The sequence below is a fragment of the Chiloscyllium punctatum genome, chromosome 42 (assembly GCF_047496795.1).
Source record: "Chiloscyllium punctatum isolate Juve2018m chromosome 42, sChiPun1.3, whole genome shotgun sequence".
Classification (NCBI taxonomy): Eukaryota; Metazoa; Chordata; class Chondrichthyes; order Orectolobiformes; family Hemiscylliidae; genus Chiloscyllium; species Chiloscyllium punctatum.
In genome coordinates this window covers 2,566,979-2,594,849 of record NC_092780.1, presented here as the reverse complement: position 1 = coordinate 2,594,849, position 27,871 = coordinate 2,566,979, and the positions used below count along the sequence as shown (strand labels likewise).

At 44.8% G+C, this 27,871-nt stretch overlaps 2 protein-coding genes across 3 annotated transcripts in view; one reads left to right on the top strand and one right to left on the bottom strand.

Annotated features, from left to right (window-relative positions):
* LOC140465633 (cholecystokinin-like) overlaps positions 1–27,871 on the bottom strand; it is a 222,948-nt gene that overhangs the window by 138,456 nt on the left and 56,621 nt on the right. The gene's annotated exons all lie outside the window — the stretch shown is intronic.
* Positions 12,950–27,871, top strand: part of krt222 (keratin 222) — a 38,471-nt gene continuing 23,549 nt past the window's right edge. Inside the window, exons 1-3 of one of the 2 annotated variants that reach the window (XM_072561193.1) lie at positions 12,950–13,129; positions 13,312–13,440; positions 21,475–21,692. In XM_072561193.1, the coding sequence (XP_072417294.1) occupies positions 13,010–13,129; positions 13,312–13,440; positions 21,475–21,692 (467 nt within the window). In that variant the 5' untranslated portion in view covers positions 12,950–13,009. Of the gene's footprint in view, positions 13,130–13,311; positions 13,441–21,471; positions 21,693–27,871 lie in introns of both variants that reach the window. The other variant, XM_072561192.1, reaches the window with a different exon arrangement.

Genomic DNA, 27,871 nt, shown 5'->3' with positions numbered 1-27,871 from the left:
ATAAATCCTATCTCTTATAATCCTTGCCAAAACATTTCTGAAGAATAGAAGTAAGGCTCACTGGTCTACAATTACCTGGGTCATCTTTACTGCCCTTCTTGAACCAGGGCACATTTGCAATCCTCCAATCCTCTGGTACTAAACCTGTAGACAATGACAACTCAAAGATCAAGGCCAAAGGCTCCGCCATCTTCTCCCTAGCTTCCCAGAGAATCCTCGGATAAATCCCATCCGGCCCAGGGGACTTGTTAACTTTCACTACTTCTAGAATTGCTAACACCTCTTCCTTACTAACCTCAATCCTTTCTAGTCTAATATTCTGTATCTCAGACTTCTCATTTACAATATTCTCCTTTTCCTGAGTGAAAACCAATGAGAAATATTCATTTAGCACCCATCCGATCTCCACAGGGTCCACATACAACCTCCCACCTCTGTCTTTGACTGCCCCTATTCCTATCCTAGTCATCCTTTTATTCCTCACATATCTGTAGAAAGCTTTAGGGTTCTTCTTTATTCTGTTTGCTAAAAACCACTCATGTCCTCTCTTTGCTCTTCTTAACTGTCTGTTTAAATCCTTCCTAGCTAATCTGTAACTCTCCATCACCTCACCTGAACCATCTTGTCTCAACGTCACAAAAGCTTCCTTCTTCCGCTTAACAAGAGATGCAATGTCTGTTGTAAACCACAGTTCCCTTACCTTATCACTCCCTCCCTGCCCAACAGGGACATATCTATCAAGGACACGCAATATCTGTTCCTTAAACCAGCTCCACATTTCGATTGTCCCCAACCCCTGCATTTTGTTACCCCATTCTATGCCTCCTAATTCTTGCCTAATCACATTATAATTGCCCTTCCCCCATCGATAACTCTTGCCCTGTGGCATGTACCTTTCCCTTTCCATCACTAAACTAAACGTAACCGAATTATGGTCACTTCTCCAAAGTGCTCACCTACCACTAAATAAAACACCTGGTCTGGTTCATTACCAAGCACCAGATCCAGTGTGGCCTCCCCTCTTGTCGGCCCTTTGACATACTGTGTGAGGAAACCTTCCTGTACACGTTGGACAAACACTGATCCATCCACTGTACTGCAGTTCCAGTCAATGTTGGGGAAGTTGAAGCCCCCATAATGACCACCCTGTTCCTTTCACACCTGCCCAGAATCATTTTGCCAATCCTCTCCTCGACATCCTTGGAACTTTGTGGAGGCCTATAAAAAACTCCCAGTAGTGTGACCTCTCCTCTCCTGTTTCTAACCTCAGCCCATATTACCTCAGTAGGCGAGTCCTCGTCAAAAGTCCTTTCAGCCACTGTCAAACAGTCCTTGACTAACAAGGCCACACCATCCCCTCTTTTACTCCCTTGCCTGTTCTTAATGAAAGATCTAAACCCTGGAACCTGCAACATCCATTCCTGACCCTGCTCAATCCATGTCTCTGAAATGGCCACAACATCCAAGTCCCAGGTTCCTATCCATGCTGCAAGCTCACCTACCTTATTCCGAATACTCCTGGCGTTGAAGTAGACACACTTCAAACCAGCTTGCTGTCTGCCAGCACATTCCTGTGACCCTGAAATCCTGTCCATGCGTTCCCTACGCTCACCCTCCTGTGCACTGGAACTACACCTCAGGTTCCCATCCCCCTGCTGAGCTCGTTTAAACCCCCCTGAATTGCACCAGCAAATTTCCCACCCAGGATATCAGTACCCCTCTGGTTCAAGTGAAGACCACCTTGTTTGTAGAGGTCCCACCTTCCCCAGAATGAGCCCCAATTATCCAAATACCTGAAACCCTCCCTCCTACACCATCCCTGCAGCTATGTGTTTCAGCTAATATCTCTCTCTAATCTTTGCCTCGCTATCATGTGGCACGGTCTACAAACCAGAGATAACAACTCTGCTTGTTCTAGCTCTCAGCTTCCACCCTAGCTCCCTGAAATCCTGCCTTACATCCCTATCCCTCTTTCTACCTATGTTGTTGATACCTACATGGACCACAACTTGGGGCTGGTCACCTTCTCGCTTCAGGACCCCAAATACACGATCCGAGACATCACGGACCCTGGCACCTGGGTGGCAACACACCAACCGTGAGTCTCTTTCAATGCTAACAAACCTTCTATCTGAGCCTCTAACTATTGAGTCCCCAATGACTAACCCTCTCCTCCTTTCCCTCCTTCCCTTCTGTGCAACAAGGACAGGCTCTAAGCCAGAGACCTGGGCCCCACTGCATACCCCTGGTAAGTCGGCCCCAACAGTATCCAAAACGGTATACTTGTTTTCAGGGGAACGACCACAGGGGTTCCCTCCACTGACTGTTTTCTCCCCCTTTGAACAGTCACCCAGTTTTCTCCATGCCCATGAGTAACTACTTCCCTGTAACTCTTATCTATCACAGCCTCTGCCTCCCGAATGATCCGAAGTTCGTAACACGGTCCAGTTTCCTAACACGGTCTTGGAGGAGTGAGAGGTGGGAGCACTTCTTGCAGATAGGGTCACAGAGTCATAGAGATGTACAGCATGGAAACAGACCCTTCGGTCCAACCCGTCCATGCCGACCAGATATCCCAACCCAATCTAGTCCCACCTGCCAGCACCTGGCCCATATCCCTCCAAAGTGGAGTCGCAGGTAGATAGGATAGTGAAGAAGGCGTTTGGTATGCTTTCCTTTATTGGTCAGAGTATTGAGTACAGGAGTTGGGAGGTCATGTTGCGGCTGTACAGGACATTGGTTAGGCCACTGCTGGAATATTGTGTGCAATTCTGTCTCCTTCCTATTGGAAAGATGTTGCGAAATTTGAAACGGTCAGAAAAGATTTACAAGGATGTTGCCAGGGTTGGAGGATTTGAGCTACAGGGAGAGGCTGAACAGGCTGGGGCTGTTTTCCCTGGTGTGACCTTACAGATGTTTATAAAGTCATAAGGGGCATGGATAGGATAAATAGACAAAGTCTTTTCCATGTGGGGGTGTCCAGAATTAGAGGGCATAAGTTTAGGGTGAGAGGGTATAGATATAAAAGAGACCTAAGAGGCAACCTTTTCACTCAGAGGGTGGTACGTGTGTGGAATGAGCTGTCAGAGGATGTGGTGGAGGCCGATACAATTGCAACATTTAAGAGGCATTTGGATGGGTATACGAATAGGAAGGGTTTGGAGGGATATGGGCCGGGTGCTGGCAGGTGGGACTAGATTGGGTTGGGATATCTGGTCGGCACGGACGGGTTGGACTGATGGGTCTGTTTCCGTGCTGTACATCTCTATGACTCTAATTACGATGCTGTAACTAGGGTACAAGAAATTCCTTCACCATCACTGCAGCCACATTGAGATCAGTAAGAATCGATATTCAAACCTTTCAGATTTGTTAACGTCTATGACCCATGCAACAACATTGATGAGTGGAAACATTAGCTATTGTACACCCCAATCCTGCAGTAATAGCAATTGAAATAAGTAGCTGCAGCAAATTGTAACCCAGAGCACCTTCCAAACCCATGGCTCCTACCAACCAGGAGGTCTAGGGCAGCAGATACATTGGGACACTCTTGCAAGTTTCCATCCAAGGCACTTACCATCCTGACTTGGAAATATATGACACATCCCTTCAAGGTGTCACTGGGTCAAAACATTGGAATCCCCTCTTTAATGGCATTGTGGGTCAACCTCCAGCACATGGATTGCAACAATTCAAGAAGACAGCCTGTCACGACCATCTCAAGGACAACTGTGGACAGGCAATAAATCTTGCCCAGTATTGAAACAGTCTTTCATCCCCTTCCCCAAACCGTGCTTTCACCGCTGTTACGATGTGCTTCTATGCTTTTTCTTTAGTTTTGAGGATTTTATGTTAAAGAGACTGTTGGCTGTGGTCCTGGACTGTTCTATGTTCTATATTCTGTGAGTCACATTGCAAGCTATATCCAGCTGCCTGGGGTTTCTGGCTCTCAGGGGGTGCTTGCTTGGACAGGATTTGGATTCCTTTGGAGTTTCAGACAGGTGTGAGAAAGGAGTTTCCCACTTTATTCCGTTGCCTCCTGTTATTGTGATTCCAGTGTCAGAAACAGATCCCTGATGCAGCTGTTATACTATAAAACAATTGGAAAACTTTGTGATGACAGTTTGTGAAAGATTATACCTGTAAAGAAACCAGAGAGAATTGCAAATGCCACATGACAAATCATGCACCTGTGGGATATAGGTAAATTAATGTTACTTCTGCAATTCTGCAATTCCATCTTACAAAGTAAAATGAACTCATACCAGTGTGTAATTGTTTTAGCCAAGAGCTGAGTCAACAAGAATGGAAACGATGTGGAGGAAATATATAATTGTTTTTGTATTAGCTAAAATTGTATGTCAGAAGGTAGACATTATGGGCAAGTAGATAAGATGTTGTGAGGGGATGAAGTTAAGCTAGATACGCCTGTACAAACAGTAGATATAAACATGTGCTTCCCACTTTTACAAAAACACAGGAACAAACCCCAATTAAAAGGGTCATAGGGATCAGAATGGCCTCGGGAAAGGCACAGATGAAGGGGGTAGATAATGATGAAGAAAGAATATGCCTAACAATGACCTACAGCAGGATGAGGTCAAACAGCCTTGTGAGACCAGAAATAAGCATTTTGTCACAGACAAGGCCAGATAAGGCAAGAGATAAACAGGGGTAATGGGGGCCGGTCTTAGGGAAGTGGACGATGTAAACAGGGGAGGGAGCAGTGTAAAACAATAGACATCAAATCATATAAATGTTGTGGATGAATTGAATTTAGTGTGTGTATGTCCTCGGCCTTGTAGACAGTGGACATCACACCCACTTGCAAGTGTAAAATAAATGGCACTACTGATTCAGATCTTGTCTCGGACTGAAATTATTGAAGTGAGTGAGGTTTGTTTCTCACAATTGGGGGCTCGTCCGGGATTTTCTTACATCACCGGGGGGAGTGGCTGGCCTTGGACACTGGGAAGACGCATCCCGTTCCCCATTGAGGAGCGGTCTCGTGTCCTGGTTTGGTCTGCTCCCTTGGGCGACTGGTACGAATCCCACAAGAGAGACATCTGAATCAGACAGGGATAGGAGGTCGATAGAAACTACGGCACAAAGGGGCCAGGCAACTCTGTGCACAGACCAAGGTAAGAAACCTGACTTTTAAGTATTGCCTTGGTGGCCGGGATTGAGTTTTAGTAGTTAATAAGGGACTAATGAAGGAACTCAATATGGGTTGTACCGTGGGTAAGGAAAAAGCCTCCGGGAAAACAAAAGAAGGGAAAAGCAATGGAATTGGAGGCGGGGTCCCTTACAACATACCTCCAGAAAGTCCTTTGGGGAGGATGTTGTGGAATTGGCAAAATAATACTTGTACAGGGGAAAAAGATGATTAAATATTGTTGCTTCATATGGACTAAGGAATCCATTCTTCGTCCCGCCTCTTTTGGCCAAAATTCAGGTCGGACAAAGACTGGGTTTGTAAATATCTGAATTTATTTGTCAATGAGTGAGAGAGAGAGAGAAAGAGAGAGAGAGAGAAAGAGAGAGAGAATGAAGAGAGCTGTACAGCTGGTAGAAAGTTTAACCCTTTGTGATTTGGTTTGAATGCACTTTTGTTTGTTGGTGATTGAATGTTTGCGTTTTATTCCCTGGAGCTTGAGTTCCGGGACTGTTTTGAATCTGATTTTTATTATGGAAAATTAACATGATTTCTTTTAAGGTTAAGGATTCTATAGAGATTATGAAAAAAAAAGAATGATAACTCCTGTTCTTCTTACAGGTCATGACTGTCTTACTATCAGTTTCTAACTAATCTCTTTTATCTTTACATGAAAGCGATTTATGGAGGACAGTTGAAGTTTCAGTTCAACATTAGATTGTAGTAAAAACAAGATCCTATGGTTAATATCTGTGACCTTAGATTCGGCCATTGTTCATGCATTAGAAGTTTTTTTTTAAACTTGAATAGACAAATAATTTTAAGGCAGCTCCGATTATTTCAAGACCTATAGTATTGTAATTGAGCAATGATTGGTCAGCACTACTTAAGAAAACTAATTTTGGATTTAAATTAAGGGACTAAAACTGGGTGATTACAGTGGATTTCAAAATTGAGAACTGTATGCATTTTACATTTTGAATATTAAATACTGAATAAATGAACGTAAATATATAAATATATTTACAAGTTTGGAACAGGCTTTAAAGTTAGTCAAGCATGAATTGATGAATTGGTGTTTGAAGTTATGGGGAGCTAGAAATATTGCAATATTTCTTTAAAAAAAAAAGAAAAAGGGGAAGAACATAATGACTTATCCCCTTCGGTAGGTACCAATAGGGGACAAAGAGATTGGGTTTGTAAGTGTCCCCCTCAGCAGTGGGGAGGTCAGGACATTTAAAAAAAAAGAAATGAAGGTCCTGGTTGAGGATCCGGTAGGGTTGTCTGAACAAACTGATCAATTTTTGGGGCCCAGTCTGTATACCTGGGCTGAGTTAATGTCTATTTTGAATATACTATTTACTGGGGAAGAAAGGGGACTTATATGGGGAGCAGCCATTAAAATATGGGACAGGGAACACCCCATTGGAGATGGGGATGCTGGACAGGGAGAGGTGAAGTTTCGCCTCAGAGACCCCCAGTGGGAAAACCAAAATCCGGAGCATAGAGAAGAAATGAGGGAATTGAAAGACCTGATTCTAAAAGGTATAAGAGAGGCAGTTCCGAAGTCACAGAATTTGACTAAAGTCTTTGAAGTTAGACAGGAGAAAGATGAGACTCCCTCAGCTTTTTTTTGCAGAGATTAAGAGACTCAATGTGGAAATATTCTGGAATGAACCCTGAGAACCCAGTGGCACAGGGTCTTTTGAAAGTACATTTTTGTGACAAAGGAATGGCCAGACATACAGAGAAAGATATAGCAAATAGAAGGGTGGAGTGAAAAGCCATGAGATGAATTGTTAAGAGAGGCACAGAAAGTGTTTGTAAAGAGAGAGGATGAGAGACAGAAACAGAAGGTGAAAATGATGGTAGCTGCGGTTGATGAGGTAGTTAAGAAAAGAATGGAACCAATAGTGACCAACCGGAGCGGCGGGTGGCAGCAGGTAGGGCAGAGAGGGAGAGGGAGAGGGAGAGGACAAGGGGGAGCATTTGAAAGAGGGTTCGAGCGACAGGGGCAGAGATGGAGGTCTCCACAGGCAGGATGCTATTATTGCAGAAAGATAGGGCATTTTAAGCGGGAGTGTCCTGATGTACAAAGGGAAGAGAGGGCAATTCCGCTTATGAATTTTGATGAAGTATAGGGGTGTCAGGGGTTCCTGCCCCCGGGGACCCACCAGGAACCCTTGATAAACCTGAAGGTGGGACCCTGTAGGGAAGAGGTAGTCTTCCTCGTCGATACGGGGGCAGCACGGTCATCGCTGAATTTTAAACCAAAGAAAGTAGGAATGTCAACACGGTCAATTACTGTTTCGGGGGTAAAAAGGGGAAGGATTTACTGTTCCAGTATTTGAACCTATGATGATAGAAGGTCCTAAGGATAGGGTCACAGGGGAACTGCTGTATATCCCTGATACAGGAAGTAACTTATTAGAGAGAGATTTAATTATCCTCTTAGGACTGGGGATTGGAATTCAGGAAAAAGAATTAGTTGTACAAAAGGCAATGTTGACAGAGGATGTGGAGAGAGAGATAGACCCTATTGTATGGGCTAGGGAAGGGAATCGTGGAAAACTACAGATCCCTCCCCTTGAAGTAAATTTTTAAAAAAAAGGAAAGGGGACGTTGTCTGTGAGCGACAATATCCCATTTCCATCGAAGGTAAACGAGGACTGCAGCCAGTAATTGAAGGATTGATTAGAGATGGACTGTTGGAGCCATGTATGTCTCCTTATAATACCCCAATACTACCAGTGTGGAAATCCGATAGAAATTATCGATTGGTGCAGGATTTGAGAACATTAAATCGAATAGTACAGATCAGGCACCCAGTGGTGCCAAACCCCTCTACGTTATTAAGTAAGATCCCTCATGACCACAAATGGTTTAGTGTGATAGATTTAAAGGATGCCTTTTGGGCTTGTCCCTTGGCAGAGGACGGTAGGAATTTGTTTGCCTTTGAGTGGGAAGACCCTAAGACAGGACAGCAACAGCAATACCGGTGTACTGTGCTTCCCCAGGGGTTTACGGAATCCCCGAATTTATTTGGACAGATGTTAGAACAAATATTGGAGAAATTTAGCAACCCCAAGGGGACTACCCTGTTGCAGTATGTAGACGACCTCTTAGTAACAGGAAATAGAAGAGAAAGAGTAGTAGAAGCCACTAACAAATTATTGAATTTCCTGGGTCAGCAGGGACTGAGGGTATCTAAAAACAATCTACAATATGTGGAGCGAGAAGTGAAGTACTTGGGACATTTAGTTAGTGAGGGAAAGCGAAAGATAAGCCCGGAACGGATAAAGGGAATAGTGGGAATGCCGCTGCCCAGCACTAAACGGGAGTTACACAAATGTTTGGGTCTCACGGGTTATTACAGATTGTGGATTGATTCCTATGCACTGAAGACTAAGAAATTATATCTCAAACTATTAGAGGGGGAACCAAAATGTCTAAGTTGGGATGATGAGGAAAAAGAGATCTGATCCATGCCCCCGTGTTAGCCCTACCTTCCCTAGATAAACCTTTCCACCTCTTTGCTACTGTGGATAAGGGAGCGGCTTTGGGAGTATTAACCCAGAGGTGGGGGAAGGAATTAGTACTTGAAGAATTGATTAAACGAGTCTTGGAGTCCATATTACTCCCCCGAGAAATAGCAGTAGTGCTTGTAAATGGTCATCAGAAAGGAAATGAACCAGAGGTTAGGGGAAATAGATTAGCCGATGAAGTGGCTAAGGAAGCAGCCCTGAACCCACAAGAAGTGGTGATTCATTCCCTAATACCTACTGTCCCAGGTCCTCGGGAAGCTCCTATATTTACTGAAAGCGAAGAAAAAGAATTGAGAGATTTAGGGGCTGTAAAAACAGCAGACGGGCATTGGAGGTTACCTGATGGAAGGAGAATGTTGAACAAAATGATGATGCGAGAGATTATGGCTGTCCTACACCAAGGCAGCCATTGGGGAGTACAAGCACTGTGTGATTTAGTTCTTAGGGAATATGGATGTAAAGGAATATATACAATTGCTAAACAAATATGTGAGGGATGTATCATATGCAGAAAGGTAAATAAGAAAGTCTTGAGAAAGCAGACCCCGGGAGGAAGAGACCCAGGACTGAGACCTTTCCAGAGTATACAAGTAGATTATACTGAACTCCCCAGGGTAGGGAGACTAAAATATATGCTGGTCATAGTAGATCATTTATCTGGTTGGGTTGAGGCATACCCCCTAGCTACCGCCACTGCAAGTGGAGTGTCTAAAACAATATTGGAAAACATAATTCCCCTATATGGGCTCGTGAACCATATAGATTCCGACCAAGGAACTCACTTTACCTCTAAAGTGTTACAGGGGGTAATGAAAGGGTTGGGAATTTCCTGGGAGTTCCATACTCAATGGCACCCACCATCATCGGGAAGGGTTGAGAGAATGAACCAAACACTCAAACGACAGCTCTCTAAATTGATAATAGAAACTAGACTCCCTTGGATCAAATGTTTACCTATAGCTCTCTTGTGAGTACGAACAGCCCCAAGGAAAGATTTGGGACTATCCCCCTATGAAATCTTATTTGGATTACCTTACTTGGGAACGGATGGAGAATTGCCAAGTCCCAAAACTAAAGATTTGTTTTTAAAGAAGTATATACTGGGCTTGTCCTCCTCTTTGTTTTTCCTAAGGAAACAGGGTTTATTGGCACAGACTCCACCCCCTTGAATGCACCGTTCATCCCATCCGGCCGGGCGATTGAATCTTAGTAAAATCATGGACAGAGACTAAATTACAGCCGGACTGGGAAGGGCCGTACCAGGCTCTTTTGACCCCTGAAACAGCGATAAGGACAGCAGAGAAAGGCTGGACTCACTACACTCGGATCAAAGGGCCAGTGGACCCTCCAGTTGAGGAAGAAGTCTGGACAGCCGAATCAACGCAAGATTCGCTGAAACTCAGGCTAAAGAGACTTTGAGTAACTGATTATACAGTGGCGACGCGAGCGCGGGATTATTTCTGTAAGATTGTATATTCAGCATGATGGTTAGAATACTGGGAATGCTCCTAGAGATATGATGCTAGCCCTTTTAGTATTGGGATTTTGTCAAATATCATTTTCATATGTATTATTAACGGTCCCCAAGTCTGATAATCCACAAGTAATAGACGCTGATGTATGCAGCTTAGTAAATTGTGGGGATGTAGATAATCAGAGACAGTACCGCAGCTCTGAGATACATCTTAAGTCCTATGGGGATGGCCTTGGGGATGGTACTTAGTATAGTGGTCTCATCACAGTACACCGGGCCCCCTTCCGACCAGCTCACGATTGTCCCGATAAAAAGTATAACCCAATATACCTAACGATAAGGAAAACCACATGGCACGAAACAATCCTGGTTGGGGGGGAGGGGCACCTATGAGATACAATGAAATAAAATGTTTGGGATAGAAATGAAAGCAAATGGGAAGGATTTCTTGGGCTATTGTTTTTGAATTAGTGTAGGACAGGGAAAACGGGTAGAACTACTGGGTAATAAGATACAATCTTTCACCCCTCCCGATGATCCTAAAGTAGTAAAATTTATAGAGGTAAAGGACTTGAAACAGACCATTGAAATAGAAACTGGGTACGGGGATGCAAATGCCTGGGTTGAATGGGTAAAGTATACTGTAAAAAGTCTGAACAAGAGCAATTGCTATCCATGTGCCTCCGGTCGGCCAGTGGCCCAGGTGGTTCCCTTTCCGCTCGGGTGGAAGCGAGACAGGAAGGGCATGAAATGTATAATAGCCCTGTATCAGGATGAGACTGCATGGAATGATAGGAACTGTACCTCCCTATCTCTGATGTTCCCTCCCTTGGAGAAGAAAGATGTAAAAGTTCCCCCCCCTATTTTCTGCCGCAGTTGGAAATCACACATCGTGTGTGTAGACGAGGTACAAGTTGGTCGAAAGATTTGGGGGAGCTGAAATTATGTACAGAGATTAAGAATGTAACCGAAATGGAGAAGGGAGGGAACTACTCAGCACTGAAGGTTCCCTGAGCGGATCTGTGGTGGGACTGTGGAGGCAAAATATTGAGACCCATGCTACCTCCAGATTGGAGAGGGATATGTGCAATTGTACAATTGGTAATTCCATTTACCCTGGCATTTGAGAAGGAAAAGATAGGAGGGAAAAAGGGAAGGGGTAAGAGATTACTGTTAGACACTTCTTTCAATGACAGGATTTATCTCGATTCGGTAGGAGTCCCTAGGGGGGTACCTGATGAATTCAAGGCTTGTAACCAGATTGCAGCAGGCTTTGAGTCAGCTCTCTTTTGGTGGGTAACAATTAATAAAAATGATCATACCCTGTATACGAGGGCTCACCCAAAGACTGATTGAAACAGCCTTGATGAAACAGGTGCCCCTAAAAGAAAAATGCAGAAGATAACAAATGGTAATTAAAGAAAAGGGGGAAATTGTGGGATATAGGTAAATTAATGTTACTTCTGCAATTCTGCAATTCCATCTTACAAAGTAAAATGAACTCATACCAGTGTGTAATTGTTTTAGCCAAGAGCTGAGTCAACAAGAATGGAAACGATGTGGAGGAAATATATAATTGTTTTTGTATTAGCTAAAATTGTATGTCAGAAGGTAGACATTATGGGCAAGTAGATAAGATGTTGTGAGGGGATGAAGTTAAGCTAGATACGCCTGTACAAACAGTAGATATAAACATGTGCTTCCCACTTTTACAAAAACACAGGAACAAACCCCAATTAAAAGGGTCATAGGGATCAGAATGGCCTCGGGAAAGGCACAGATGAAGGGGGTAGATAATGATGAAGAAAGAATATGCCTAACAATGACCTACAGCAGGATGAGGTCAAACAGCCTTGTGAGACCAGAAATAAGCATTTTGTCACAGACAAGGCCAGATAAGGCAAGAGATAAACAGGGGTAATGGGGGCCGGTCTTAGGGAAGTGGACGATGTAAACAGGGGAGGGAGCAGTGTAAAACAATAGACATCAAATCATATAAATGTTGTGGATGAATTGAATTTAGTGTGTGTATGTCCTCGGCCTTGTAGACAGTGGACATCACACCCACTTGCAAGTGTAAAATAAATGGCACTACTGATTCAGATCTTGTCTCGGACTGACATTATTGAAGTGAGTGGGCTTTGTTTCTCATACACCATAAAGTAAAACCCAAATCCTTCCAGAATATTTCCTATTTTTTTCCTTTTTTTCCTGCAAGACTTAGCAATTATTGGCCAGAAAAGTGTATTTTTCTAAAGTGAAATGCTGCAGAGGAAACCAATGTTTTTCCTTAGAGAAAGAGAGAATGCGTGTGCGCATGCGTGCGCGTGTCTGTGTGTATGTGTGTGCGCGTGTGTTTGTGTGTATGCATGTGTGTCCGTGCAGACGCTTGTGCGTGTGTGTGGGGACGCGCAAGTGTGTGTGTGTATCTGAGCATGTGTGTAATCTGAGCGTGTGTGCGTGCAATGTGTGTGATGAGTGTGCGCGATTGTCTGTTCTATATGTGCATCTGTGTTGAACAGACAAAGCCACACGAGCTGAAATGCAGCAACAAGTGGAATTCCAATCGTTCTGAAAGGCAAAATGATTTTAAACTGCGCAACATTAAATCGGTCACACATCTCTGTCTGTGCATGACTGAGCTTTAAGGATGCTGCTTGTCCCTGAGTTTATCCAGGTTGATGCTGGATGCCTTAACTGAGCTGAGTGTCAGTGTATTTTTTGTTCAGTCATTTTGAGGGCAGTATTGCTTTATGCTAATGATGCTGTCTGTGTCCCACTGCAGGTCTCTGCTCTGCAGACTGTGCCAGTCTGTTAATACCCAGTTAGGCTATGGAAGATGGGGGCCGCAAAGAACTGGGATTGTCTCAGCTCCTTACAGATATTAAGAAGCATTATGAAAAGATTATACACAGGAATCGGATGGAATTAGACGCTTGTATCAACACTCAGGTATATTTTTGTGAAAAAGGCCTCTGTCTCAATGGGAAAAGCTGCAGAGAATGCTGACCTCATTGAAAGACTGGGCTCTGATTCCCATTAAGGTGTCTGGAATATAATATAAGTATTACAAACATGAGATGGGAAATGTTAACACTGCGTCCTTCATTATTTTTCATGATCTCTTTCGTTAGTTACTGGAAGTCAGTGATGCAGAGATGAATAAGAACGAGGATTCTCTGCAGGCAGCCCGGGCAGAGCTAAACAATGCCCGACGTCAATGGCAAACCCTCCAGCTGGAAATTGAATCTCTTCACGCATTGGTAAGAGTAACTGTGAGATGTTATTTGGAACTATTGTTTTAAAAATTGTTGCTCCCTAATTTACTGCCTTGACTCCTGGTTTCTATGTTGACTGATGAGTGCCTCCTATCCCACTCAGAAATCCATTCTTCAAGGGTGAGCTTTGACAGAAAGTGTCTGCGGCAATTCCACTACAGTGTGCATCACACAATTTATTTCACCCAATCCCTTAGTTGCTCATTTGCCGATCAGTCTCAGGAAAGACACCCCTTGCTCATTCCTCATTTCCCCCATCACAGCCCAGGCCCAGAAGGACTAATTGATTGTTACTCTACACTGTTCCCATCCCTGATTATCAGTCTGTGGGGTCAGAGGACAGGCATGTGCTCAGACTATAGCCTCTTGTACAGTTAATGCTCACTTTCCACTCAAGTAATTACAAAGCAGCACCCTCTGGGAGAGTCTCAGCCCTCAGCTAGAGATATTGGAATGGAGGTCAGGGATTGGCCTGAACAGGAAAGACATTTTCTTGTCTCGGAGTAGTGGGGATACAGATGGCTGCCTGTTGTTTGATAGAGATACTGTCCAGCACCACTGGATACAGACAGATGACCAACCAGCCTGGCCTCCTGGAGAGGTCGATTGTAGACACTAGTCATACTGTCTGGAAGTGCCGACAGATTAATTTCAACAAATCAGCCAGGATTTTAAATACATCAAGGTGACCCCAGCACCTGAACCGCACAGTCAGGTAACAGGTCAGGTGATCCCTTCATCAGATTCCATGATCCGCTCCATAATGGTTATTATCTGATTACTGCAGACATTTGATGAGATCTTCCCAATGTCAGCATTTCCCTAGTTATAGTGGCAGACAATGGAAACAGGCCATTTGGCCCAACCTGGCCTGTTGTCCCTGTTCAAAAGGGTCTTCCTTATCTCAGCATATCAGAACATGTTCTCACTCTGCACTCTGAACCTTTTTGTTAATCCCTCCTTTAAATCCAGCCCCTCTTGCCTGGACCAACTTGGCTAGTTTCAGTCATTGTGGCTTCCTCGGTGGGCAGGCTGGTCAACCTGTTCAGCCTTCAGCCCCTAACTGTGCAAGTATTTAATGTCTAGACAGAATCCATGTGACTGAGACTATACATGAGCGAGTGACACTGGTGAGGCTTCAGTACAGATCATCCCCACTTGCCTGGATTGGTGCAGCTCCAACAATGCTCAAGAAACTTGACACCATCCAGGACAAAGCAGCCTACATGTTTGGCACAAAATCCCCAAACATCCACTCCCCCCACCACTGATGTTCCATTGCAGCACTGCGTACTATCTACAAGATGCAGAAATTCACCAAAGATCCTTAGTCAGTACCTTCCAAACCTATGACCACTTCCATCTAGATGGACAAGGGCAGCAGATACAGGAACACCACCACCTGCAAGTTCCCCTCTAAACCACTCACCATCCTGACTTGGAAAAATATTGCCATTCCGTCAGTGTCACTCAAAATCCTGGAATTCCCTCCCTAAGGGCATTGTGGGTCTACCTACAGCACATGGACTGCAGCGATTCAAGAAGGCAGCTCACGCCCACTGCATTCTCCAGGAGCAACTAGGGACAGGCAATCAATGCCGGGCCCATCCAGTGAAACCCAGATCCCACGTGTGTTTCAGGTAATGTGCTCGAATGGCTACTATTCCAAAATGAAGGCAAGTTATTGCAGAGGTCACATGACTATGACAATCACAAGTGTTCAACGCATAAATGCATTTGTGCAAACACACAGTGTACAGCAAATGTGTTTAAACTCTGCACTGACATGACTCCACAGAAGCTGGTATTCTGCCAGTGAGTTACCCTTTATTTAGGATTTGATACTGATCCAGCTCCCTCATAGTGAACAGAATGCCTGACGCTCTTGTACTTATAGGTCAGCCAGGGCTCCCTGATTGGTCCAGATTAAAGGCCCCAATCAGGAACTCAGATTCTATGAGGTCCACCTGGCTGATGCCGTTACACTCACTACATCCCTTTCCCTCTGAGTCTGAGGACATTGGCTGGTTTGTTTTGTAGCTCCTCCTGGGCTGTTTCAGCACTGGGTCAGGTTTCTCCAACTCTGCCTCTGATCCAGTCAGCGTGGAACACACAGTAACTCACTTGTCGTCCCGGAGAGTCTCGGAAGAATTTCATTCTCTTCAGGCAGCAAAGGTAACAAGGCAGTGACATCCACCGTGCCCATCGCAGATTCTGAGGTCTCTTCAACTCGTGACAGAGAGGGGACAACCCATGGGTTCAGGATCAGTTGGAAAGGTTGTCGAGGAGCTGGGCAGATTTTGTTCCCACACCGTTTATGAGTTTGCAGCTTTTGTATGGACCACGTGTTTGTTCAGGATGGTCACACCTCCCTGATATCGATACGTCACTGGACCAGACCTCTTACCCATGCAGGACCATTCCTGAGGTTCCTACACCAACTTTGTCCCCTGATGTAAACTGTCTCTCTTGTTTCCTGGAGTCTTGTGTCCAGCATTGACGTTCTTGATGCCCTTTCACCCTAACCCAGGTCAGGGAAGATCAGATTTAACCTGGTGAAGAGTCTTCTCCCCATCAGCAACTCTACTGGAGCTGTCCCTGTAGTTACATGGCAGCTGGTCCTGTAATCGAACAGGAACTGGGACAGTTTGGTATCTAGTGAAGCTGTAGACTGTCTCTTTAAGCCTGCCTTCAAAGTTTGGAGTGTTCTTTCTGCCAGACCATTGGATGATGGATGACGTGGAACTGTCTGTATATGCCAAATGCCATTTGACTTTAGGAAATACTCAAATTCCCTGCTGGTAAATGATGGCCGTTATTTGTGACCAACACTTATGGGAGCCCGGGGATTGCAAAAGATGCACACAGCTTTTCTATTGTCATCCCTGTGTTTGACAAATGAACTCTGAGCATCTCCAGCCACTTTGAGTTGGTGTCCACAATGACTAAGAACAGTGAGGCCATGAAAGGACCAACACAGTCAAGGTGTAACTGAGTCTGGGGTTTACCTGACCGTTCCCACGAATGTGCAGGAGCTGCTGGTGGTAATGTTTATCCTTGGTGGCACACTGGGCACTGACCCACCCACACGATTATATCTGTGTCGAATCCTGGCCACCAGACACAGTCTCTCACCAACATCTTCATTTTGGAGACCCCCTGGATGACCCTGGTGGATTTCAGCCAGTATTCGACAGTGACCTTTGCTCAGGACAATCGCTCTCGCTCTCCATAATAATCTGCTGTCCCCTCATGTGATTGGGTCTCTCTGGGTCCAGAGAGGTTTCACTTTAGGCTGTGATGACCCTTTGGTTTCCCCATCACCATTATCTGCTTCAGATTTGCCAGGTTCAGACCTTTCTGTGTCCAAAGTCTGATATTGTCAGCTGTGATAGGAAGTGTGTCCAGAAAATTTAAAACCACTACAGACTCTTTTATTGGTGGGAGGTGGCTCAGTGCATCCAAATTTGCCACTTAGCCTCCTGGACAGTGTTTCCATTTGTATTTATACACACTTGGTATTAGACCCACTGCTGAATTCAGCCTGAAGCTATGAGTTCAGTAAACATAGCAGGAGTTTGTGGTCCATTATTATTAGAAATGAATGTCTATAAAGGTATTGGTGGAATTTCCTGACTCCAAATACAATAGCCAAACCTTCCTTCTCCATCTGGATGTATTTACACTCTGTAATGGCCAAAGTCCTGGATGCATACACCATTGGGTGTCCCTCCCCATTGGGTGTCCCTCCCCATTGGGTGTCCCTCTCCATTTGATATCCCTCCCCATTGGGTGTCCCTCCCCATTGGTGTCCCTCTTCATTGGGTGTCCCTCCCCATTGGGTGTCCCTCTCCATTGGGTGTCCCTCCCCATTGGGTGTCCCTCTCCATTGGGTGTCCCTCCCCATTGGGTGTCCCTCCCCGTTGGGTGTCCCTCCCCATTGGGTGTCCCTCTCCATTGGGTGTCCCTCTCCATTGGTGTCCCTCTCCATTGGGTGTCCCTCCCCGTTGGGTGTTCCTCTCCATTGGGTGTCCCTCCCCATTGGGTGTCCCTCCCCATTGGGTGTCCCTCCCCATTGGTGTCCCTCTTCATTGGGTGTCCCTCCCCATTGGGTGTCCCTCCCCGTTGGGTGTTCCTCTCCATTGGGTGTCCCTCCCCATTGGGTGTCCCTCTCCATTGGGTGTCCCTCTCCATTGGGCACCTATGAGCTAATGCCACCCCCATGCCATACAGAGAAGCATCATATGTCAATACCAGATCTTCTTTAGGATCATACTGTGTCCAAAACCAAAGAGGATGACAGATGTTTCTTCAGTTCCCTGAAAGCTATGACTATTTCTGACATAGCTGACCCTTTTTTTAAGAACTTATGTGAAGGTGCCAGGATGGAGGTCAGGTTATGTCTGAACTTTCTGTAATAATTCACCAACCCAAGGAAAGCTCTGAGCTGTGGTACAGACATGGGAGCCAGGGCACCTTTGATTGCCCTCACTTTATCTTCCAACAAGTATAACCCGGTCTTGTCGACTCTGTGGCCCATGTAGGTCACTTGGGGTGCCTGGAACATAGACCTTTCCTTTCCAACGCATACACCCGCCTGAGAGAAATGTCTATGGACTGTGTTCAAGTTCCATAAGTGCTCCTTATTGGTGTCCCCCATTATTAGCACACCATCCAGATAAATGGCGATCTGGGATAGACCTTGTAAAAGTTCTCCATCGTCCGCTGAAAAATGGCACAGGCTGATGATAAAGCCAGTTGTAGTGTCTGTTTGAAATTCAGTTGGGCTTCAGATAGTAGGTGCTTTTGTATCATTAATCTCACATAGCAATCGGTCTCTCAGCATCTCATTAAGGGCTAAGACAAAGTCACACACCTCTGCCAGTCATCATTAACCTAGTCAAAAATCCCGAGACAGATTCCCCTTGTTCTCAAATTGCTGAGTAAAATCAATGTCATGTCAGAATTAGAGGAGGTCATAATATTCCTTTGCTAAATCCTTCAACTCTTGAAAGGTTTTAGTCTCTGGTGCCTCAGGGAATGTTAGGCTGTCAGGAGAATTACTCTTTGCTTTTCATCTGCCCCAATGTCATTTGCCCAGAAAAAATAACACATTCTGTCTAAACACTGGGCCCAGTCTTTGACAGCAGGACTGAACGAGTCAATGCTGGCATAGCCAGTGACATCCCCATCCTATTAATGAATATTCAACCCGTGGCTGTACTTTACAGCTGTTTGTTTCACTGGTATTCAAATATCCAGAACTAAATTATCGATTGATTCTCAGTTCCTGGATCCAGGAAACAGGATTGCAGTTTGCTTTATGAAGTCATTTAAATAGTCAGCTGCAAGATAGTTAGTGGTTCATGTATTTAGTGTCTCTATCTTACCAACACTCTCCCTGCTCATGGCTACTCCCTGTTTGTTTCATTGTGGTTCCAAATTCACTTCTGAAACCTTGCCTTGCAGAATTGTACTATGATCTAACTGTACAGCTGGAAGCTCAACCTTCAGAGTAAAGACTTGCAGCCTCTAAAAGGAATGGTCTTTTGAACATTTGGACTTCTGTTTCTTATCAGAAGTTGTTGCTTGTTACAGCCTGTGTTTTAGTTGGAATGTGGAGGTTGGGATTTGTCTGATCTCACATCAAGTGGAGTAGGGCATATCTGATAATCTAAACAGGACTGTAGACTGACTGAGAGGGAGACAGGAACTGTAAAGGGGGCAGGAAACAGTCTGGAAGAACCTATCTGAGATCCATTATCTTAAAGGAGAAAGTGAGGACTGCAGATGCTGGAGATCAGAGCTGAAAATGTGTTGCTGGAAATGCACAGCAGGTCAGGCAGCATCCAAGGAGCAGGAGAATCGACGTTTCGGGCATGAGCCCTTCTTCAGGAAGTCAACTCTCCTGGTTGCTACACTTGGAGTCTGTAATTTCATTTGGACTCTGAGCCCCTTGTGTTCCCCAACCACCTCAAACCTCCTACTGTCTGCCTGGATACATCAGAACTGGGAGCAGGAGGAGGCCATTCAGCCCCTCAGGCCTGCTCCACCATTTAATACAATCCTGGCTGATCTCATCTCGTCCTCAACTCCACTTTCCTGCCTGATGTCCATAACCCTTCATAGAACATAGAACATAGAAAAATACAGCGCAGTACAGGCCCTTCGGCCCTCGATGTTGCGCCGACTGAAGCCTACCTAACCTACACTAGCCCAATAACCTACATATGCTTATCCAATGCCCGCTTGAATGACCATAAAGAGGGAGAGTCCACCACTGATACTGGCAGGGCATTCCATGAACTCACAACCCGCTGAGTAAAGAATCTACCCCTAACATCTGTCCTATACCAACCTCCCCTTATTTTAAAGCTGCGTCCCCTAGTAACAGCTGACTCCATACGCGGAAAAAGGTTCTCACTGTCAACCCTATCTAAACCCCTAATCATCTAAACCCCTTCAACCCATTATTAGTTTAAAACGCCCATCTCCTCCTTCAATTTACTCAATGTTCCAACATCAGCCACACTCTCTCAGAGTGATTTCCACATATTCATGCCTCTTTGAAAGATGTAAGTTCTCCTCATGTTTTAAGTCTGCTGCCCCTTATCCTAAAGCTATGACCTCTTATTCTAGATTGCCCCACGAGGAAACATTCTCTCTATGTCTCCTTTGTCAATGTCCTTTACCATCTTATATACCTCAATTAGATCCCCTTCTGAACTCCCAGTGGGTAAAGACCTAAACTGCTCAATCTCTCTTTATAAGACAAACTCCTCTCTCGAACAATGTTAATAGGATCTTGCATCTTGTGCTCCGAGAGCCCAGTCTATTTGAAACTCTGAGCCAACTGAGTCAGACCCCCCAGACCTCAGCCTTTCATAGGGCTCCTGGTCTTCAAGCACCCTCTCAGTGTGTCCAAATCCCTGGCACCCTCTTGAAGTACAAGCTGTTTGAGCTGAGTGGAGCTGACTCAGTTTAAATCTAGATTAGGAAAGTAAAATTAAAAACAGAACGAAAGACAGTTCTGATTGACTCAGCTATAACAGGGTTTTCCCATTACACTGTTCTTCATTTGAAATGTTTACATACTGATTCCTGGTGTAATATAAACCAAAATATTGGAGAAGTCGGAGATGTATAATAAAGACAGAGAAGCTGGGAATATTCAGCAGGTCCATTGGTATTTGTGAGAGAGACGCAGTTACAATTGGAACCAGGTTTCAGTTCAGCCAGCCTTGATCAGGATGCTACAGAATGAATTGTAGAATTGGCACAGCACAGAGGGAGGCTTTTCAGCCAGTCAGGTTGGTGCTAACCCTCTATGAGAGCTAATCAGCCTGTCCCACTCAGGGGATGATAAGAAATTAGAGTAGGCCATTCAGTCTGTTCCACCATTTATTAAGATGCTGGCTGATCTGATTGGGGCCTCAGCTCTATGTTGTTGCCTATCCCCCAATACTTATTGCCCTTGCCCAACAATCCCCTGTCACCGTCCTGTCTTTTCCCTACAACCTCACAAATATTTCCTCTTCTGCTGTTACAAACCTGAACATAAAATTGTAGCTCACAAGAGATTTTTATGAACGCAACAGAAGTAGAGTCATAGAGATGTGCAGCACAGAAACAGACCCTTCGGTCCAACCCGTCCATGCTGACCAGATATCCCAACCCAATCTAGTCCCACCTGCCAGCACCTGGCCCATATCCCTCCAAACCCTTCCTATTCATATATCCATCCAAATGCCTCTTAACTGTTGCAATTGTACCAGCCTCCACCACTTCCTCTGGCAGCTCATTCCATACACGTACCACCCTCTGCATGAAAAAGTTGCCCCTCAGGTCTTTTATAAACCTTTCCCCTCACACCCTAAACCTATGCCATCTAGTTTTGGACTTGTAGAGAGATGTGTGTTATGAACATGTGTATTGTGAAAATGAAGGCAGTTGTATTTTATACGTTCGGAGCCAGTTCTCTGGGTGGAGAATGTTCACTTGATGTCCTTCTCACAGCAGAAGGGTTTGGAGAATTCCCTGCAGGTGACCGAGCAGAGGTACGAGGTACAGCTGAAAAATCTGGCGTCTGTGATTCGAGAGATGGAAGGCGAGTTACACGGTGTGAGGAGAGATATCGAACACCAAGTTTGGGAACACGAACTGTTGCTCAACACAAAGATGAGATTGGAGAGTGAGATCGCGATGTATCGTAGCCTACTGGACAGAGAGGAGGACAGGTAAACTGATTCCATTATTTACTAGGAGTTTTACCCTGCCTTTGTCGTATCTTTATATTAAACATGTCAGGTTTTTTTTGTTATTGGAATCCTTGTTGGGACTTACCTATCTCAATTCTCTTCCTGATTTTTGCAGTTTTTTGCATTCAGCTTTAGAATTCACCCATTGCAAATGAACCTCGGCAGGTATTAACTATGGAGACCTTCATACCTAATGCTGATCTCAGCCTCATCTGATGGTAGTGCACACATTGTCCAGCAGGGATTGGGGTCACAGGCAGGGACAGGGAGAGAAATCACAGGGTAAAAGTGAGGACTGCAGACGCTGGACACCAGATTTTAGATTAGAATGGTGCTGGGAAAGCACAGCAGGTCAGGGCAGCATCCAACTAGCAGGAAAATCGATGTTTCGGGCAAAAGCCCTTCATCAGGAATGAGAACTCACAGGTCCTCGTGCCTCTCCATTGCTAGGCCTCCCATTATATCAACCCAGCCTGACCACACTTAACCACCCTCTTCACATCCTGCAAACACCCAGGACTGAGAATATCGTCACTGTGGAGCTGGAAATTTTTCTTTTGGTTTAGAAAGATTTTTGGCTTTTGTGCTTGATGCATGTATTTACAGTTCAGGAGATACACTTTACAACCACAGCTTTGTCAGACAGTTACACACAATTTGGTTGTTCATATTATACAAAGAGTTTCACCCCTTTGAACCTGGTCAATGCAATTTGATGACAGCAGCAACCAAAAAATGTAAACTTCACAAGCACTACAGATAACAATCCTGTACAAATGCGAATGTGTTTTAGATTCCTGGATCACTGGAATTGTTTTTGGGGAAGGTGGGACATGTACAAAAGGGGCAGTTTGCTCTTGAACCACAGTGGGACTAAGACTCTTGTTTGTGTTGTTTGGAGAAGTTTAAACTAGTTTGGCAGGGCAGGGGACACAGAGTATCAATGAAACAGGGACACATCATGCAACAGGAAGTAAAGCACAGTGCGTTCAGCTACATTGCGAGTCAAGAGAGTAATGCAAGATTGGATAGCCTTTACTTTCATGTTCGGAGTGTAATAGGGTAAGACCGATGAGTCAATGTTGTGGTTTGACACATAGAAGTATAATATTGTTGCCATTAAAGAAACATGTTTGAGGGATAGGCTGGACTTGCAAATCAACATTCCAGGGTATAGAATATTTGGCTGAGAGGATGTAAATAAGGTGGTGGTATCACACTGTTAATTAAAGAGTTAATTACTGCAGTAAGGAGAGATGACATTTTGGAAGGGTCCTCAAACAAGGCTTTGCGGATAAAACTTAGGAATTTTAAGTGGGCAGCCACTTTACCGAGAGTGTCTTTTAGCCCCAAAAGAGTCAGCAGGAAACAGAGGAGCAAATATATAGACGGTTCACAGAGATGTGTGAGAGTCATAATTGGGTAATTAAACTTGGTCATTTCAACTTTCCCAATATTAATTGGGATAGTCATTGTGTTAAGGGTTGAGAAGGTCAGATTTCTTGAAACGTTTTTGTAGTGACTAACTCGATTTACAAATCGAGGGATGCAGTGAGGTGGACCACATAGAATGTGAGATCCCTGATTGGGACTGTTCACTTGATATCCGGTTCACCCTGGATTACTCCCGGTGCCCATTTGCCTTATGGGGAGTCATGAGTAGAAGCACAAATCATGAGGCTGGAACACAAAGGAATCATCAAGCCTGTACAGTTTGTGGAATGGGCACCACCGGTCACACCGAATGGTCATATCCAGCAGATCGGTTCACCTTAGTGGGGATTTTAAACCAACGGTAATCTGCTTCTCACAGCTGGATAAATATCCATTCCTCGCAGAAAGGATTTATGGGCGGGAGGGATGTTCTTCACGAAGGTGGGTATGAGCCATGTGTACCTGCAATTGCGATTTAAATGAGGATTCCCAGAAATATGCTATAATTAATACTCATAAGGCTTTGTACCAATAAATGAGATTGCCTTTTGGGGTATCATTGGCCTGAGCCATTTTTCAGCTGATGATGGAGAACATTTTACAAGGTCTACACCAGGTCGCCATTTATCTGGATGACATGTTAATAACAGGGATGACCAATAAGGAGCACTTAGAGAATCTGGACAAAGTTCCTCCAGGGCAGGTGTGTTCCAGGCAGCCCAGGTATTTCAGGTATTCTGCACCTATTCTGTGTCTGTATCATAGCCTAAGTACCTCCTTGGGATGATGAATTATTACGGAAAGTTCCTACATAACCTGACTTCCATCACTTCAGCCTTACTCTGTTATTGAAAAATGGTCAGTCTTGCAAATGGTCTCATAGGCAAGATGTAGCCTTTAGGGAAGTGAAGAAGTATCATCATCTAAGCTATTGGCACACTATAATCCCAAGTGAGATCTGGTGCTAGCATGCCAGGCCTCCTGTATGGGGTAGTGTTGGCTCACAGATCACCCCATGGAAGGTTCCATGGAGACATCAGGGGTTTCCAAAATTAAAATGCTGGCAAGAAGTTATGTCTGGTGGCCAGGATTGGATGTAGACATAGCTGTGTTGGTGGGCAGTACCCAGAGGGTCAACAAGTACAATAATTACCACCAGCAGCTCCTCCACATTCGTGGAAATGGCTGGCTAATCCCGGGACTCCATTACACATTGACTCTGCCAGTGCTTTCATGGGCTCAATGTTCTTAGTCAATTTGGACGCCCACTCAAAGTGGATAAACATGCATAGAGTTCATTTGTCAAATGGGCAAGACAATAGAAAAACTGCATGCATCTTTTGCAATACACGGGCTCCTGGGAGTGTTGGTCACAGAAAACGGGCCATTATTTACCAGCAGGGATTTCAGGTATTCTGCATACAAGGACATCATGCAACCATCTGGTGGAAAGAGCAGTCCAAACTTTGAAGGCAGCTTAAAGAAATAGCGTACAACTTCACTCAATACCAATCTGTCCCAGTTCCTATTTGTTTATCAGGCCACCCCTCATGTAACTACATGGACAGCTCCAGCAGAATTGCTAACGGGAGATGACTCCATCCAAGTTAAATCTGATCGTCCCTGACTTGGGTGGGAAAGTGAAAGGGCACCAGGAATGTCAATGCTGGATACAAGACTCCTCTAAGCGACTTTACTTCAGAGGATGAAGTTCAGTGTTGAAACCAATGAAATGGCCCTCCATGGGTAAGAAGCATGGGGTCGATGCAAGGTGGGTTGGAACACAGGAGTTCTCTCCCTCCACTTAGCGTCAAAGAAACCTCAGAGTCTGAGATGGACACAGTGGCTGTTGCAGTCTCAATGTCTTTACAGCCTGAAGAAGATGAATTTCTTCTGAGACATTCGGGATCAAGAGGTGGGCTATGGTCCAGTAACATCACCCTTATCCAAGGCTGAGTCAGATGAACTTAATGCTGAAGGAGAGGTACAAGAAAAAGAAAAGGCCTATATCCCAGACTTAGTGACTGTCATGAAGTCAGATAAGTAAACCTCATAGAATATGAGTTCCCTGATTGGGGCTGTTAACCTGGTCCAATCAGGGATCCCTGGCTAACAGATAAAATCAGGATTGTCGGGGGATCTGTTCACTCTGAGAGCTGGCTCTGAGGGAGCCAGAATCGTGTCATATATTATACACGTACAGGTAACCCCCGGCCGTATCTGCGGGTGATACGTTCCCAGACCGACCGTGAAACCCGAAACTGCGAATAGTAGCAAACCCCATTATTTATAAGGGAAATTTACCTCCCTGGAAGCGCCTGGAATTATTTCTGGAATGCTCCATGTAATATTTTCGGGCGGCAGTAAACCACAGATAACTGCAACCGCGGAAACGGAACCCGTGGATACAGGGTTCCTACTGTATAAATAAAGAGTGACTGGATGACGGGATATTGGCTTCTGTGGAGTTGTTTCAGTATCCAGGGGAATCCTTTGTATCAGTAAGCAGAAGAACCCAACAAGGGACTATGCAGAGCTAGATCGGATTCTAGGGAAAGAAGCAGGATAAGTGTTTGATTTGGCTTTGGGGGAACACTTTAGTGATAGCCACTGCATCATGATACGGTTCAAATTTGTCCTGGACAAGGAAAACGATGGCCTGCAAAAGACAGCTTTAGATTGGGGGAAGGCAGATTTTATTAAAATAAAGCAGGATCTGGCCACAATTGACTGAGAACAGCTCCTTCCGGTAAGTCTACAGTGGAACAATGGGGGCATTCAAAAAGGAGCTGGGAAGAGTATGGGTCCAACATGTACTCCTTAGATGGAAATGTAGGAGCAATAAGTTCAGAGAACCCTGGGTGTTGATGACAGTACAGGGCTGGATAAAGAAGAAGAGTAAGGCTTTTAACAAGTCCAAAGGGAGCATTTCAGCTCTGACCCAAGAGGTATAAAGGAAGTGCAGGACAGAACTGAAGAAAGCAATTAGAAGAAGAAAAAGGTAACATGAAAAGGGACTTGCAAACAGGATTAGGAACATTTCTAAGATATCTTATAAATACTTTAAAGAGAAGAGGTTAACTAGGGAAAGAGTAACCCATTAGGGACCAAGGGGATGACCTGTGTGTGAAGCTGCAGGATATTGGAAGGAGGAATGAATGCTTCTCTTCAGTCTCCACTCTGGAAAATGAGAATGTAGGTATAGAATTCAGGAAAAGGGACTCTAAGGAATTTGCACAGTTTGACATAGGAAATTGGGATGTTTTGGAGGTTCTGTTGGGCTTAAAACAGGCAAATCCCCTGGCCTGGACAAATTGCATCCCAGGCTGCTGTGGGAGGCAGCTGCAGGGGCTCTGATACATATTGTTAGTTCCTCTCTGGCCATGGGGGGAGTACCAGAGGACTGGAGGATGGCTAGTGTGGTTCCACTTTTCAAGAAGGATGGTAGAGATGAACCAGGAAATTACGGACTGCTGAGTCTAATGTCAGTGCTGGAGACAATTCTGAAGGAGCCAATTAATATCCACTTGGAAAGGCATGGGATAATTAGGGATAGTCAGCAATGTCTTTGTCAGAAGGAGGTCATGCTTAACAAATTTGTTCAAATGTTTTGAAAGTGTAAGCAAATGTGTGGATGAGGGAAGTTCAGTTGATGCAGTTGATATGGATTTTAGCAAAGTTTTTGACAAGGTCCCACATGGGAGACTGATTGAGAAGGTTAAAGTACATGGAATTGAGGAAAACTTGATGAGATGGATCAGAAACTGGCTTCGTAATAGGACACAAAAGGCAGTGGTAGAAGGCAATGTGAGTGACCGGAGGCCGGTGTCCAGTGGTGTACCACAAGGATTAGTACTGGGACACTTATTCTTTGCTATAAGCATAAATGATGGAGATGAAAATCTGGGGGGAAGGTGAAGCAAATTTGCAGACAACACCAAGATTGGTAGAGTGGTTAACAGCGAAGAAGATGGTTGTAGGTTACAGGAAGATATAGGTGGGTTGGTCAGATGGACAAACCACTGGTAGATGGGATTTAGCACTGATAAGTGTGAGATGATGCACTTTGGAAGAAGAAACAAGATGAGGGAGTGTTTAATGAATGGCAGGACACTGGGTAGCTTAGAGGAACAGCAGGATCTTGGGGTAATTATTCACCGATCCCTGAAGTTGGCTGAGCACATGAATAGTGTCGTTAAGGCACATAGGACACTTGCTTTCATCAGCCATGCCATAGAGTGTAAGAGCAAGGAGGTAATGTTGGAGTTTGTACAGAGTGTTGGTCAGGACACAGCTGGAGTATCGAGTGCAGTTCTGGTCACCTGACTACAGGAAGGATGTGATAGCATTAGAGGGGGTACAGAGGAGGTTCACCAGGATGTTGTCCGAGATGGAGAAATTGAGCTATAAGGAGAGACTGGATTGTCTTCTTTAGAGCAGAGAAGACTGAGTGGTGACATCATTAAGGTGTATAAGATTATGAGGGGCATGGACAGGGTGGATAAAAAGCAGCTATTCCCTTTTTTGAGAGGTCAGTCACGAGGGGCTTGGTTTTAGGGTAAGGAGCAGGAGATTCAGAGGGGTTTGGGAAAAGATATTTTCACTGAGTGGGTGGTGGGAATCGGAAATGGGAGTGGAACTTGCCTTAGGAGCCTTGGTGAATGGCATTGACTATAAACACCGTCCCCGGGAAGGTACTGGAGGCTGGAAACCTTACAACCTTT